The sequence below is a fragment of the Lissotriton helveticus genome, chromosome 4_1 (assembly GCF_964261635.1).
Source record: "Lissotriton helveticus chromosome 4_1, aLisHel1.1, whole genome shotgun sequence".
Classification (NCBI taxonomy): Eukaryota; Metazoa; Chordata; class Amphibia; order Caudata; family Salamandridae; genus Lissotriton; species Lissotriton helveticus.
In genome coordinates, this window is record NC_136063.1 from 1,659,993,406 (window position 1) to 1,660,010,862 (window position 17,457).

At 44.8% G+C, this 17,457-nt stretch overlaps 1 protein-coding gene across 5 annotated transcripts in view; it reads left to right on the forward strand.

Moving 5' to 3' along the window:
* Positions 1 to 17,457, forward strand: part of LOC144829310 (biliverdin reductase A-like) — a 296,629-nt gene that overhangs the window by 104,701 nt on the left and 174,471 nt on the right. For all 5 annotated transcript variants that reach the window (XM_078688341.1, XM_078688339.1, XM_078688344.1 and 2 more), the window contains exon 2: positions 195 to 323. In XM_078688341.1, coding sequence (XP_078544467.1) covers positions 205 to 323 — 119 coding nt within the window. In that variant the 5' untranslated portion in view covers positions 195 to 204. The remainder of the gene's footprint in view (positions 1 to 194; positions 324 to 17,457) is intronic.

Sequence of the window (17,457 nt, forward strand, 5' to 3'; positions counted from 1 at the left end):
TATGTTTTGCTTTTGTTGCATATTGCTAAGAGTGATAAAGCTATCCAATTATTGAAATGACTAATATAATGAACTAGATCGCATACATGTATTGTTGCAATTTTTATGTTTTTTAATTGAAATAAACAGAAATGCATGACATCATACGTTTTTGTTATCAAGTTTAGAAAGTAAATTATTATTTTCTGCTGCAGGATTAGCAAAATGTTTGGCGTTGTGGTTGTTGGGATTGGAATTGCTGGGTCCGTGCGGATGAGAGACCTGCTCAATCCTTTGCCATCCAGTGCATCCGAGAGTCTGATGCTTCTGGGTTTCGTTTCTAGGTCAGTTTTTGACATTTCTCATATTTATGTAACGAAATGTGTTAGTTCTTATGATTCGTGTTATTGTGTTTTTAATCTGTTTAACTATTCATACGTGTGTTGAGGCAGAGACCATATATTAGATCTGGTATTACGAGATTATCATCCCTTTGTGCAAGACTCTGCAACATCTACGATAGTCGCAAAAAGCTGCTACTTCTTATTCTGAATTGATATACCCGTAGGTGAACTGAAGAAGACACTATTGCAGCTTGTTTAAAGATGCTTACAATTTTTCTTGAAAACTCTTTTTGACATACGATTTTCTTTTCTTTTATATGAACTAGTTACAAATAGTTCTGATTGAAAGACTTTGACAAACATCTACTTGTGCACAGGATCCGACTGAGTTGAGGCAGTGGGATATCTTTGAGGCAGGGTTCACATAGAATGCCATCTATCTTAGGTCCATAAGATATTAGGCACCAGTAAATTCGGCAATCGTAACACAATAATATCATTTGCATGTGGTGTTTTCCACCACCTGATGTATAATGGGAGTGTCTCTGGAAAATGGATCAACATTGCTCTAAGGGAGTTGTGATTGAATGCTGCCTTGTAATTAACTGTTAGGGGGAATGTGGGGGAGAGATGCACCACCGGTACTGTAATGTTTCTCTGGAACCAGCAACTCTTTAGCTGCATGGTGTCAGCATGCCACTGTTCTGATTTGGCGTCAGGCTCAACGTATACCTTTATGCTGCAGGAGTCCCCAAGGCGTTGTCCCTGTTTAACTTTGGCCTTCAGCATCAGCATCAGCCTCTGCATGACCTTCAACTGTAGTGCAACGATTCTTACAGCAGGTGTGTGCGGACACACACCCTCAGTCCTTGGTCAGCCCAGCACCGTTGTTATCCCAAGATCCATGACAGGTTCTTGATAGGCATCTGCAGTCACGTACCCTACTTCTTGAGGAGGACTCGGGGTGTCTGAGAGCGCATTGTAATAGTGCTTCAGCCCCAAGACTTTACTATCACCTCCCTTTGCAGCCCATGACTTCCCAGCTGATCCACTACATAGAGGTGGGCTTACATGCCGGGCTTAGCACGTCTTTGGTCTAGTGTAGGGGTGGGCTCTCTGTTGGGCTGGCTTCTTACTGCTACTTTTAGAAAGCTAAGCAGTGCCCTCTGCGGGCAAATACTTGAAACCCATTTCTATGCTTCTTACTCGCCTCAGAAAAAAATTAGTGAATTAGTGAATTTTCTTCAAGACTCAACATGGAAGAATATTTATTTTCAGTAAATGTACCCAATTTCCTTCTGGTAATTTCCTATCCAGACGATAAAGGGAATCCAAACCAGCAATACAGAGTGTCACAACTTCACTGCTACTCTAGCTCTGCCACTCACACTTTGTTTGAGACTTTTCCTGCAAGTAGGTTTTTTCTTAAAGGTACTAGATCACTGTCTGGATACTGACCCTTCTTGCAAACTGACAAAGGGGTCAGGCTGGTTGGTGGAAAAAAAGCAGATCCTGTCTTTGCAACATGAAAACTAGAAATCAAGCTCATGCAGCACCAGCCTTTGACAAGTATATTTGCTGGTGCACATGTACGAAGACAGTCGCAAAGTAAGATTGTCTTACTTCTCACAGCTGGTATTTTTTTCATGGTGCAGCCGTCAATCTTCCTGCAGTTAATGAAAGTTTGTGGTCATTCTCCCACAGTGGTCTTTAAATGTGGGGTGTATGGCCACTGAGCTTGGAAATTTCTGGGTGAGTGCAACACCTCTGGAAAGGACCATCTGAACAGCCCATGTTGTGTTTCAGGGTTTTAAGCAGAGAAGAAATTTGTGTAACAAAAGGAGCTCCCTGACCTCTCTTTAATTGCTGACTGTGAACGTCCCTATCCAATCTACGAGTGCACTGACAGAGTGGGTAGAGTACATGCAGAGTGGTTCTGAAGTTTATTTGCATGCATATGATGTCAGTGAAGGATCTGCGCACCAACTTACTGTTTCTGGTGGTTGATTGTTGGCTCCTTATGACTACTGAGGATCACTTGGGAATCGGTGAGGGTCTTTCTGAGGGTGTCTGAGGACTATCTTAAAGTTCTGTTTTTTTAACCTGTCTTTGTTAGGGTTTTCTATGTAGAATACAAGAAACATAAAATACAACTGAACATTGCAGTATTATCCGAGATGCACACATATTTAGAACCACATCGTCTATGAGATGTCCTGACCAGCCGTCACCTGGCAGAGTCATTCACCCATATATCACCTACATCTTCTACACTTTAAAGTAGATCCAGACTGGACTTCAAGGCCCAATTTACGCCTACTCCACCATTCCCTACCCCTGGAGAGAGAAGGGGGGGGCATTTCACCACTCAGTGTCTGCATTTGATTCCTGCACACACTCTCATCTAAGGGGGCTCCATTTCCACCTCAGGGGCCAAGGGTTTGAGCCCTTTATTCATTTTATCTACTTCCTCCAGTTGCACCACCATCCCCCCCATATTTCCAGATCTCATTCCGCATTTTCTACTGTCTGCCCTCTTCCTAGTCTACACTCCTCTGCCACATACCACTCATGCAGATCTGTCAGACATTTATGCTGCAGAGGAGGCCTAGGATTAATCCATTGTATCGCTATGTGTCTCCGGGCCAATACCAGCCCCAGCAGCGCAAATCCATATCTCATTTTCCTCCCTGCTTTAGAGAGGGGCACAAGCCCGAGCAGCCAATGACTCGATGTTCTCTCCAACCTGGTTCCCATGACCTCCTTGAACATCTGCACCTCTCCAGCCTGGTAGGCCTCCAACTGTTTCAGTGTAAACAATATGGCATAATATTAACACATAAGGAGGGAGAAATTGCATAAAGGAAACACAACCAAGTGATTATAAAAAACTATATTTCATTTAATACGTATATAAATGTTCATATTAAAAACAATTGATAAAAAGGCATGAATATAAATCAATTATATAAAGAAAAGAGAAGCAGACGGAAAGATAAGAAAGAAGATGAGAAGGAGAGAAGAGAACAAAGAAAAGGAAGTAAAAAGTAAACAGATCAAGGCAGATAAGCCTGATCAGTAGAGCAACGAACAACAAAAACATCAGGGGCAAGGATACACCAGGCAGGGAACAAATCCCCACGAGCTAGCGAGAAAGGACATAAAAAACAAGAACAACAATATAGAGAAAATTGTAAGAGCTAAAAATAAGAGAAGATAAATAAAAGACGAAAGAGAAGAATCAAAGAGAGGCAGAGGACAGAAGAAGATAACCACAGTGAGAAGGAAAAAAGCTACATGGAAGAATAATCTGAGAAGTAACAATAAGTAAGATTAGGCAACAGTGTCCATCGTTGAAGGAGAGATACTCTGTAGATAGTTCTGAAGTTGTTGAGGGTCATCAAATGATCGGGTGCGACCATTATGAGTGATCTTGCAAAAGCACGGATGAAGGATGCCATATTGAATGTTAAGTTGTCGCAAAAGAGGTCGGAGATTCAAGAATTCTTTCCGTCGGGCATTAGTCACAGTCGAGAGATCCTGTGAGATGAAGATGTTATGTCCGGACCATTGGAGACGTCGTTTAATCCTGGCAGCTTTTTAAACAGTCATTAACTCCGTGAATTCTAGAAAGAGCATGATAATACCACAAGGTTTGCTAGAGTTAGAGTTAATACGGCCAAGGCGGTGGGCCCTTTGAATGTTAAGGGGGTGTGACGTAGGTTGGAGGTCCAAAAGTTCCTGTAGAAATTTTTGTAGAAAAGACACCATATCAGATCCTTCCACATTTTCTGGAATACCATAAACATGTAGGTTGTTTCTGCGATTACGATTTTCCAAATCCTCCGTGTGCAACTTGAGTTTGTGGATTTCTTTTTCTAAGAGAAGGATTTTAGTCGAGGCATCTTGAATGTCACTAACCTTTGCTCCAAATTTAAAACGTTGCCCTCCATAAGGACCCAGCGATCTTCAATCTGTTTGAGCTGCTCATTAGTAGCAATCATGAACGGTTGGAGGCCGCGAACCTCTTCAAGGATGGAGTCTAGAACAGGATTTGAAGAAGACTTAATGGGGGAGGGCGGATCATTCTTGGGCCATTTAGGTTTGGTACCAGTTTGAGATAATTTGGAGTCGTTCACCATGGTACTGATGTAAGCAGGAAGCAAAAGGTAAAGTAGGACACTGCCCTGGAGGTAGCAATGAGGAATAATAGCAGTCACTCTAAACAAGCTGAATGAATAAAGATAAAAAACGCAGCATACATGTGATGATGGTACTGAATTGAGAGGAAACACGAAAACGAAATGACGCGTTAGAGCTTGAAAAATAGAAAAAACATCCTCACACAGAGCAACATGTGGGGTATGGAGTATTAGGGCCAAGACTGCAACTGGTAATATACTGTGGCATATGTAGCAAATAAGAAACAAATAGTCAATCGAAATTTGGCATTCGTAAAATGGCGGCACCTCTTCCTGTCATAGCATATCGATTTAGTCATGAAAAACGGTGGAAGGGCAAAAAAATGGCAGAACACCAGCAGTAAATCGCCATTATAATAGTGTAAACTGACCGTGAGGCAAGGTATTTACCAAACACGCAGTCCAGGAGTCAGAGCGGTGAGGAAAATATCGACGCGGGCTCAGCGGCCAAAATGGCGGCCGCCCGCGTCGCAGTGAAGGGATAGAATTTACCGCTTGAGAAGTAAGACTTCACAAACAACGAATGCCTCGTCCGGTGGCAGCATCAGGGTCACGGAGCCTTCCGCCGTCTCTGGAGTCGACTCAGCCGCCCAGGAAACTTGAAGGAGCGCTCTCACGGCATCCGCAGAGAATGTCCGTCGCGGAGCTCACGGAGAAGCCGTCCACACCTGCAGGCACGCAAGCCACGCCCCTATCTCCCAGGTCTTTATCCGGCTTAGGGATCATCACGATGAGAGATTTACACATAGGTGCTGGCAGTGTGCCTCAGTGCTTGTCCTCTAGGATCATCTCTAGTAGCCTGGTGACCAGTAAATTGGAATAGGTCTGATAGTAGTCCACCGGGTGGCCATCTGGTCCCAGGCATTTACCATGGGTCATATCTCATAGGGCTGCACGCAGCTCTTCCTCGTGGATCTGCCCCTCAAGTCCCTTTTGCTGCGTACTGTCGTTGCCTCACACACACCCACTAGGTTGTCTCTCAACTGAGCATTAAAGCCTGTCTGTCCAGCCATCGTAGTTCTATCTGACCATGTCAACAATAGAACCAGTTGTGAGGGGGGGGGTCTTTCTCCCATAAGCAGCCATGCTAGCAATCACCTGGATTTAGCCCCCTACCAGTGCAATTGTTGTCGGTACTCCCACCTGGTGTGTTGGTTTAACCTGTCCCATATATTTGCCACATTGCGTTGTGATGTTATTAGCGACAGATCCTCTGTTTCCTGGCTTCTCTCCCATTGTTTCAGGCCTGTTGATTATGCCTCCCCTTGTAGGTTCTCCGTTTCCAACCTCCTTCTAGTGCTGCAGACACTAGATAGACTTTCTCCCCTCACTAGTACTTTCACTCCATCCAATTCTGTACTCCTCAGCAGGGTAGAGTCTAATTGATATTGAAATACTCCTGCAGCACTGTTCGGATCTCCTCTCTATAAATTGGATCCCCCAGCGCCTCAATGTGAAGCCACGACAATGGCATCCTGGAGTAGTGTCTCCCAAATCCATATTCCAACAATAATGGTGCATGCTCTGACAGGAATTGTACCAAATTCTGATGTTTCTGCACATTGGTTGCTCTGTCATCAGACACAAAAAAATCTATCTTGATGGCTGTATGCTCTGTGGGTAGGAGTAAAACAGAAGAACTCCTCCATCTTCGGGTGGAGTAAACTCCAGCCTAACAGTCATTCGTGGTTTGTGTCCATTATGGCAGGGTGTCTGTCTAACCAACCATCAAACACACAATTGAAATTACCAGTCCACATAATGGACATTACAAAGAAGAGTAATTCCCCTTCATGTGTGCCAAAGAAATCCCCATCACCCACATTTGGGGTGTACACATTTAGGAAACACACCTCCTCTCCATCCAGCAACCGATGAACCAGGACATATCTACCCTCAACGTCTGTTAAGAACCTGCGCAAGCGAAATAAAATCTGTGGGTCCATCAATATCAAAACCCCCCTGGAGTAGCTTGAAGAGGTAGAGGAGAACAACTGGCTTCTCCATTTCCTCTGCAATTTCTGTGCACTGTATGCTTGTCCAACCTTCTTAACCACATGCGTGCGGCGGCTTTTTTGGCACTGCGCGGCTTTTTAAAAAAAGCCGCGTTACATGACGAGTTCAGCTCGTCATCAGCGTGCGAGCGGCGCAACTGATGACGAGCTGAGCTCGTCATCTGCGCCCAAGTGGTTAAATAAGCATTTACTTTGTATCCCTTGACAAAAGTGTTCAGGCCCTGCATGTTCCAGGTGATCATATGCATGTGTTCTGATATCACTCCATGCGAGGATCTACCCACCAAACACTATTTTGAGCCAAACTCCCCCACACCCCCAGCTCAGGCTTCCATGGACAACTCACCCCTCCAGTGCACCACACAGAAGAGCACTGTACATCGATATGATGCATAAACAAAAATTGAACAACTGCCCTGCCCTTTACCCCCACCCCGGGTAAACACTTGCAAACTCAAACTATGTCTCCCCAACCATAGTTGAGTCTCTCCCCCACCTTGAACTCACTAAATTAGGTATGCCTGACTGCCATAGTGTGAAGTGGAAAGACCTTCTCCTCCTACACACTTAAGTAATATCATGGAGGTGGGTCGCACCTCAGAAATAATACACAGGAGAACAGCCCGAGATATCTCTGACCCCTAACTGACTTCCACTTTGCTACCCCACTCACACCGTCAACAAAAGCCTTGCACCACCCGCTCTCTAGATTCCCAACCCTCCCACTTCGTCACACCTGAATTGATCAACACACCAGTTAGGAATGAGAAAAGCAAAAGGGAAGCCAAGGGAATGGTAAGAGAAAGGAGAGATGAGATATAAGAGCAATGAGGAAAAAAAGGAGGGGAGGTGACATAAGTGTCATCCGTCGCATTTTCAAAGTGCAGCACGTCACCTACTGTAGCAGGGTTTCTGTTCTCCCACAGAACTGTGCACAGAGGATTGGAACCTCAGCGAATTAGGGTGACCCAAAACTCACCTTAGTACCCAACAAACCCGAGCTAGCTACAGTGTCTCATTGGTCATAACAAACTCCCAATGTTTAGACAAACCAGAACATGAGCTTACAATACCTCAGGTTACGTGGAACACATGAGCACTCTTTCGTTATACAATAATTTCAAACCAGAACGTGGAGTAAAGAAAAACACGTGAACATTTGAAATATTTATTTACTAATGCCGTCTTCTCAGGCGCAGTATCTTAGATAATACAAGGAAACCTATTATCAAAAGCAAAGCTATCAGCATAGTTACTAGTCCATAAAAAGCGAATGGTGACAGCATGTTGACATGCTGTAAATGAATAAGAGTTAACAACACTTATTTCTCACCCTCCCTACCACACATATTATATTAATAGCTAAGAAGGTCTCTTTGGGTTGAATTAGGGCGGGCCCATACCTCAGGATCCTAGAATGAAGAGATCACATCAGCATACAACAGCTCTCTCTGCATGCGAACAGCATCAAGTGTGTTTGTGTGTGTCAAGCAAAGCAATATAAAACCCGCCTAAAAGCCAAAATCGGCAGAAGCTGCACTTATGTTATGTCTATGAAGGCGTGAAGATCAGACCTCATAACAATTCAGTATCTTGTTGTTCCTGAAGCTTCAGCACTCTCTGTACAGACATAGTTTATTGAGCAAAGCTGATATCAGAGTAATAACACATTATTCTCATGTAAACCACAACGAACTACTAGGTTGAAAGCTAAATCAACAATTAAGTGTCGTGTGCAGAAGCTTCAAAAGGAAAAATGGCGTTTAAACATGTAATGTGCCCATGCTAACTTAACGCATTATAAAGATATATAGGAGCTATATGACACCCCCCCATGATCCGAGGACGGATAAGATAAGATAAGATAAGGGCAACTTCATGAAAGCAGAGTTCAACAAACATGAACAACCTTATAAGTATCAGTAATCAAATCAAAATATAAAAATGTCACAAGCACTCAAGCCAATAGGACTGGGAGGTGAAAAAATGCAAAAGAAAAATGTGGCATCATCATAAACCAGGAAGTCTTTTCAAGGCAAGACCGAATATGCAAAATATGCAGCTACAGCCTCCAACAGGAAATCACCGTCTTCATCCGAAAACAGTTCAGCCATCCAATTCAATAGAGAAAAAGAGCAAACGTGTTCTCCCAACACTGGAGCCTCTATTACCATCAGAGGACAACTCGGAGGGTTTTCAAGAAAGCTCATTGCCAAGAAATCCTGCGCTGCTGTAAGAACGTTCCAAGGACCCATTAGTCCATGCATCGCTGCCAAGGCCATAATCCTGTCACCAGTACAAACCAACTCGTGAGTAACGATGGGACTCATCAGCTGATTAAAGTCGACTTCAGGAGAAACCGGTCCGCAGAGACACAAATCAATGGCCCAATCGAAGTCACAGCTTAGGCAGTGAAATACAGGCTGGACACAGGTGAAGTAGGAAAACCGAAACGATAATCCATATGCCGTGCTTAAAATCGCAAGCGGCAGCGTGCCATAATATTCAAGCATTCGGTCTCGAAACAGCGCTAGGAGGGGCTGGGCTGCTCCTTCCACACGTGGGGCATCCATATTTAAGGAAGCAAACAACCACTAGAACGGCAGCCGCTAGTGCCAGGATAACCGGGAATCCACCAAATAAACTCGAAAAAATGGAATGGAAGAAAGCAGGGATGACTCCAAAGATTTTTTCAAATGAAGTTACAAGACCACTGCTAACAGATTTTAAAAAATGCGCCAGCCCATTTGTGGAGGACGCGTTGAAGATAGAATGTACCATCTCGCTGAAATGTAACGGTAAATCCGTATTTAAAAGGGCCTGAACTTCTGTCCGTGTATTAGCTATGTGAAGAACGAAAGTTTCCCTAGCCGAACTCAAGGCCACTTCTTTCTGGGACAATAGCGCCCTTATTCTGCTCATGCCGCTGAATTCTGCTTTCAAGGTTGGGATGCGTGGCCAAATGGAAACCTCCCTATTTTCATGTGTGGGTGGGTACAGGACATTTCTGCAGCAAACGACACGTTCAGTTACAGTTACCACATAAGCTACACCTTTAATTAACCCGCAACAATCTTCATTATTTAAAAGTAAATAACTTCCGTTCCCTAGTAAGGTAAAAGTCGGGGAGATTGCAGGAACTGGAGTCCCTTTTAAAACACAGGCCAAGTTCGGCCGGTCTTGGTTACAGGGACCGTGCAATTGTATATGTCTACACATTAGCGAATGATCTGGTGTTTCTGTACACTCCACCCCATTCAGATAAACTTCCTGGCCGTCTTTCAAACATCTATAAGTGAAAGGAAGGGACCAGACTTCATGGAGAAATGCACTACCTAAGGGCTCATAGCGACCTATGGCAACATATCGCATACAATTTGTAAATTTATACAGAGCAAAAGGCAAAGTTATTAAACCGTGGATAAGCCACGTTGCATCGTTGGCCTCTGCCACAGAGTAAGGCAAGGACTCCAATTTCTCAATATGTAACATAGAAAATGAAGCATCTCGCATGGAAAGCAAGCGCTGCTTGTCAGTCAAATTAAAGGGAGCAAAGAGAGAAGAAACATTCATGTAGGTCCATGGCACCTTGCCAGCCTTCAACGTTTGAAGGGTCCATGCAAATTGCATGACAGAACGTAATTGATTTTGACCATGGTACAACACAGACACTTCATCATGCACAATATCCACTACAGAAGACACAATATTATCCAAAGTGTAAATGCGGGAAGAAAGCATGTTAATACTATTATCTACCACAGCAAGCACCTTTTCTAAATTTGCCTGATCTATAGCTCTAAGGCGTGTCGCAGCCTCAATCTGTGATGTCTTCCAGATTTCATTGTAAACAGCATATATCCATCTTTTTGATCTACCACTAGCCGGGCCCTTTATGAAATCATTTAAATCTATATCATCATTCAGCTTTGCAAGATGTAATTTAACTGCAGACAATGTTGAACGTTTCAGCCAATTCTGACACAATTTGCCCACAGAGTAAGTTGTGACAGAATGCTCAGTTTCAAAACGTGGATCAGGTCTGACCTGTGTAAAGCCATCAGATAAACCCAGAAAACGGTGCTGGCATGAATCTGCACTTCTGTGCCACACTAGCCAACCTTTAGGATCCATACTGGATATGTTAAATGATGAATTCAACAATAGGGTTTGTAAGTCCCTAATCGAAAACTGAGTATAATTACTCCAGCCAGAATATTCTTCTAACTCTGGGATGGTCGGAGAATTTAATTTTTTAGATATAGCCAATCCAAAGCAAGTTGTCTGGGAAATAGAAGAATTCAAAAACAACATCTGATTCGGGATGAGACAAGCACGGTGCAAAGCCTCAGTGCCTTGTACCTGCCAGTTCCTAGAACCCCAAACTGATTTTAAGTCAATAGTCTCCTTCCATAATTCATAGCCGCCTACAGCCAGCCGATCAAGAAAGGATCTCGAATACAACAATTTGGTATCGATAAGTCTAACCTTGGACATAGGCTTCTGTGTCATTTTAAAATAAAAGGACTCGGGATTAGACTGATTGAAGTCAGTAAAATAAGTGTACTTTTTCAAAAAAGTACTCAAACTGCCTTGTTTAGGAGCTGGGCAATGCTCCCATTGTGTATAATTTACAGTATTCCTTCTGGACGCTGTCTTATGTAAGAAGTGATTGCCAAAATGTTGAAAGCAAAACAAATCACCATAATTAGCAGATTCTAAGTACAAATCTTCCGCATCAAAGGCAGCATAGTATTTCAAATCAGAAAACAAAGACTCTACGGCCTGAACATCCCAATCATCAGAACGAATGTTTTGTTTCACAACATCCCCCATGTTAACCCTAAGCACATTGGGGACATTAACAACCTCGGTAGGGCCATGAATTTGAAACCTAACGGCATCCCACACTATCCCATCAAGCACAGGCCAAGCAGTGATGTTAACAAATGTCAAGTCTCTTTTCAATCTGTGTGCAGAATGCGATGAGGAAAGTGGGGCTAAAGTTCCATTTAGATGTCGAATGCAAGTTCTTTCTTCGACATAGTGTCCATTCATAAGACGGAAAAAATAAAACACAAACCCAATTGACATAAAAAGATAAATTGAAAAAAGCACCAGCCAAATATATGTCCAAGGCGGAATTAAAAAATGTTTTTTAAACAAGCTGGCATAAACTGCAAAACGTGAGGGGTTCTTCGAGGCATTGGAAACAGAGTCAAATGAAAATCTGGATTCTGTGGCCAAACGGGCTTGCAGGTCAGGCATGGACAAGTCAGTGGGGTAAGTATAGTCTATTTCAGCAAGGTCTGTACCGGGCAAAGTACTTAATAAAGGACTGGAAATAGCAGGCAACTCGATTGCCACTTCAGTTTCATGATTAGAAGCAGTGGGCAAAACTGAATTTCTCACAATGGAAGGACAGGAAACAGCCGGTGTCATGCTAAGAAGAATCGGCCACTCTGTGTATCTTGACATTGTCAATTGAGATAAACCTGTTTTCTTTACGACCAGGAAGTGGTGGAAAATGACTGTTCTTGTGCCCTTCACTCCAAGGACTGGAACCGGAGCTCGATAGGAAGGACCAAATTCTTTCTTGTTGTCGATCTTCTCTCGAACCAGTTCTCCAACTTGGGGTAGCCAGCCGACTACCGGGATCTGCAACGCAACATCCGACGTGGAGGGCAAATGTTCCTTTGCAAGACTGTCTCTGGTCTTTTGTAGATTCTGTAAAACAGTACAATGTTCATCTACGTAAAAGGTCGTGGCGCAAGCCACGCAGTCTAGACCGTCAAGGTCAGGGACGTACATCTTGATGCCAAAGAGCATTTCGTATGGGGTCCGCCCACCCAGAGACCTTCTAGGGAGATTATTAAGAGCACGCTGCACGCCATAGAGGTGGGCTAGCCAGTTTCTGCCAGTGCCTATAACTCGAGCTGTCAAAGATTGCTTTAAATCACGGTTCATTCGCTCCACTACACTGTTACCCTCAGGTCTGTAGGGAGACGAAAACTTGACTTGGACCCCCATCGAATTCATGGCATCCTTATACGCCTTAGAGGCGAAAGCCGGACCCTGATCCGAATGGAAGGTACCACAGGCAAAAATCCCTACAAAGATGCGCAAATCTCTAATGACAGTCCGTGAATCAATGCTGCGATGGGGCCAGACCCACACAAAGCGTGTGCATGAATCAACTGCAACTAAGATATACTTATACGCAGTATCAGATGAAAAAGGACCGCAGTGATCTAAATAAACACAACCTAGTGGTTTATTAGAAATGTACAACTGAGTCTGTGGCGGACGCGCAGCAGGCAAAGGTTTAATCTGCTGACATATGTCACAAAGAAGGACATAATCACGTGTCTGTTTGTACAGTCCCCGCCACCAGAAACGTTGTTGTAATTGAGTTACAGTGCCTGAGACGCCCGCATGCGCAGACGCCACACCTTCATGAGCGGCTGTAATCAAGTCTGCCCTGCGATCCGAGTTGGGAATCAAACGTTCACCAACATCAGGAATTTTCACAAAAGGAACCTTTTCGGGACTTAAGTGGTATGTGTACTTCGAAGGGAACCCCGAAGGATGTTTACCTCCCTTCTCAGTGGCAGCAACAGCTGCCAAGATGTCACTATCAATCTTACTTTTGGACCGTGTAACTGCTGCAACTAAGTATGTAGACACTGCTGATTTCGCTGCTTCATCAGCAAGCGAGTTACCGACAGCGTGGACTCCCACACGCTGGTGGCCAAGAGTATGAATTACAAAAACGAGCGGCAACGAAGCCTTAAGCTCTGCCACTCGAACCCAGATCCTTTTATGTTTTATTGTGCTACCCTTGGAATCACGAAAGTCATTCTGAATCCAAAAGAACAAGTTTTCATTGTAAGACTGGACACAGTAGAAAGAATCACTTACAATAAGAGTAGTAATACTAGGATCTGCGTACTCCAACGCTAGTAAGAGAGCACGAAGCTCTGCCAATTGTGCGGTGCAATCTCCCAGTGGCAACGTGTGCACTTCCCTGGATATGAACTCATCGTTCAACATAGCACCTACCACAATGGCGCATGCGGAAACGTAGGCATGTTTAGAGCCATGCGCAACCTGCGCCGAACCCTCAGTGTAAATGATGCAATGGAAGTCCTCCAAAGGTCGCATAGCTAGAGGAGCAGGATGAATAAACTCATACTGCAAGTACTCCTGCGACCGCAACGAGGCGTCAAAAATAAACGTGACATCCGTGGACGTCAAGGACGCAGCCCACTGAATCCACCGAGGGTGCAAATCTTTTGAATTTGGTACACTGGCTTTCGTGACTGCCTCCAAGTGAGGACAGGATGTTACAACCAACATGCGTTTCCCCTGTGACAAAGCTCGTTCCTTAAGAATAGCCATCTGCACAGCTGTTAAAACCTTTTCCACAGTGGGAAACCGCATCTCAGCCGAAGTGTACAAGTGTGACTTGTAAGCAATAGGAACTGTGTCTCCTTCATTAAAAGTGAGGTACGTGAAACCCACCGTCCCTGGTATTATTCTTATCACCAGGTTGGTATGGTTGTCACGAGTCAGTAAGAACTTAGAAGCGAGCAGATCAGCCTGCAAGGATTGCAAAATGGCTGAATGCTCAGGCAGCCAGCATGATTTCGAAAAATTTGGTTGTATCAAAGCATACAAAGGCTTGATCCGCTGGGCATATTCCGGAATGTATGTCCTCCCGAAATTTAAAAAGCCCAGCAAAGACTGTAATTTTTTCAGTGTAGTCGGAGTGCGCAGCTGTGGCATTTCTCCAAGAAGTGAGGCGCCAAACCTCTACCTTCATTGTTGAGCTCATAGCCCAGAAACAACACCGTGTGTTCAGCAATGTGCGATTTAGCAAAGTAAAATTTGTAACCCAAGTCTGCAAAGTTACAAATAACAGAATTTACACGACACAGATGCTCCCAAATATCGTCGTCTGTGAGATATATGTCATCCACATACGAACAAGCATCTGGGTCGAGTGCCTCCAGAATAGAGACAATGCGTGCGGTAAATATACCAGGACTATTCTTATAGCCCATTGGGAGACGCTGGAATTGTTTTTGGACCCCAGCGCATGTAAAACTGGTCCAGTGGGAGCTAAAGCTGTCCAATCTGTGGGCATAGAAACCGTTGGATATGTCAAGCGTTGTCTTAAAACGCTTACGCACGAGACTATCCACTAGGGCAGAGCCGTGAGTATTCTGTACTGCACAGTTACGGCAATGCGAGTTCAAATGCCGGTAATCCAATACCAAACGATATGATCCGTCAGGCTTGGTCACAGTAAAAAGAGGATTATTCATTTATTCATCGGTGACACACACGTTTCAATAACTCCCTGATATTCTAATTGTTCAAGGATTTCCGCGACGGAAGCTTTTGCTTCACGCCGAATGGGATATTGAGGTTGAGGCTGCGGCTGAGACCGCAACGGAATTTCGTGGCAAGGGGATAATTTGTCCCAACCACATTGGTTACGGTACAGAGCCGGTGCGAGAGCCCGAGCCCACTCTTCTGCAAAATGCTGCGCATGCTCTTTCGAGACAGTGTTCGCGAAACTGGGGAGGATTACCTCCTCCCCTCGCGGCGCCGCGAGCACAAAAGGTGGGGGCCAGTCAGCCTCCGAAAGCAAAATATCATACATAGAAGACAGATTTTCCCAAAACACCCCTTTTACGGTACGCTGTATGTCACCTTCAATTAACAGGACAATTTCATAAAGTCTCTCAGGGGGAGCAAGTCTCGTACCCGCTGTTTCTATTACAACGTAGACATCAGTCGCTGTCACCCTCAGTAGTGGACGCAGCGCCTCTCTGACTATGGTAATCTCCGCCGCGCTGTCCAGCAAGGTCAGAGCCCACGTCAGATTCCGAAGCCGCGTTCTCACTATCTGTGGCATATCGATGCGCTGTTAAGGCTGCGACTTTCTTTTTCGCAAACTGCGGTCTTTTCGGCGTAGAATCCTCCTGCTTCGCTGCGCCTTCAATCTGGCGGGGCTGGCCACGTCCCTGTTGGCCACCACGTCCCCTACCGCCTCCTCCTCCACCGGTTTTCGGGGCCGATGAGTCCTGAAAGGAACGAGGAGAGCGTTGATCAGAAACCTGAAATCGATCAGGCGATTTAATCATCGCGCGATCGCGCAAATCATAAACTTTTTCAGTCGGCGCAGGAACTTGTGTTGCAGGATAAGAATCCTGAGTCTGCTTTTGTTGCTTCCCCTGTGTCTGTTTTTTAGGCCAATTCTGTTTTTTGGACTTGGGTTGGACATCTGCCGCAGCAGACTGTCCTTGTGGTTGTTTTTTCTCCTTCACAGGAAAATATTTCAGACCTCTACTTGTGCGGCCGATCGTTTTATATGCAGCCACAACTAACTTCGCTAACTGTCGGGGTTTATCGGCATCGGGCAGAGCAGCCAAAGCATTCGACACCTGAAAGTTCACCGCATCTCCTTTAATATTGGAGAGTATGAGATCGCTTACTATCTCAAACGAACCACACAGGCGCATACCCAATTCAACCGCTGCCTCCGGTCCGTGATCATCCTGAACACGTTTAACGATCTCAGGCAGTGCGGTCATAGACGGGGTGCCGAAACACCTCGTATAAACGGCCGCAAAAGTTTTTCCCCAGCTTTCACAGTCAACAAGTTCAGGAGTTAAATCCTTTGGTAAAGTGATCGTCAACATTCTATGTTTATCAGCAGGAGTAGAATTCGGAAACACAGCCTCCAGTTGGTCAAACTTATCAGCAAGCCAGAAAGGGAAGTCATCGTTATCAACGGGACGCTGACCAAAAACCGAATTGACCATAACCGGATTTAGGCGTAAACCGCCACGTTCCGTTTGAACGGCCGCACCCCCGGGGGGACCACCCGGGAGATGACGGCCTATGTATTGCACTAATGCACAAATCACAGCAATCGAGACAACGTGTAGTCTATGAATATCCACAAGGGGACAAGCGCCGTGATTCGGGTGCGGGGTGAATCCACCCAAAGCAGGCCAATTTGTACCTGGAATGGAAAGTGGACCTAACCTCGCAGCTGACAAAGAGTGGGGGAGGGCGCCATCAAACCAAACGCGATGCTGCCAATGATCAATAGGTATTTCCAGTGCCCTGTACGGTGTATACTCAGCCGGTACAGGGGAGGGTGTGTAGTGGAGGAACACTTGAGAATTCGCGTCCACCTCCGGAAATGTGACCCACGAGTAAAACAGCTCGAAAGGGTACGCCGGATCTGCACACACCACCAAAATCACAGCCATGCCTTTCAAAGGGACTTGGTAAGTTTGTAAATGGTTGCGCACCGCAATGCGACTATGCTGCGCAATGGCCACAGCCATGATATCACCGGAACTACTGAATAACAAAGAAAACTTTGTAGCACAACTGGGTAGTAAGTCAAGGAAACCGTTTTAGATAGATTCAAGCTTGAAAAGACCTATTTCAAAAAATAGGTAGGTTTCACCGACACCACCGTTTTCCGGACACGATAGTGAAGGGGTTAAGGTTTGAACGATATACTACTCGAGTGTCATGATATAAGACCACCAACGTACGGGCGCCATGTAGCAGGGTTTCTGTTCTCCCACAGAACTGTGCACAGAGGATTGGAACCTCAGCGAATTAGGGTGACCCAAAACTCACCTTAGTACCTAACAAACCCCTTACCGAGCTAGCTACAGTGTCTCATTGGTTATAACAAACTCCCAATGTTTAGACAAACCAGAACATGAGCTTACAATACCTCAGGTTACGTGGAACACATGAGCACTCTTTCGTTATACAATCATTTCAAACCAGAACGTGGAGTAAAGAAGAACACGTGAACATTTGAAATATTTATTTACTAATGCCGTCTTCTCAGGCGCAGTATCTTAGATAATACAA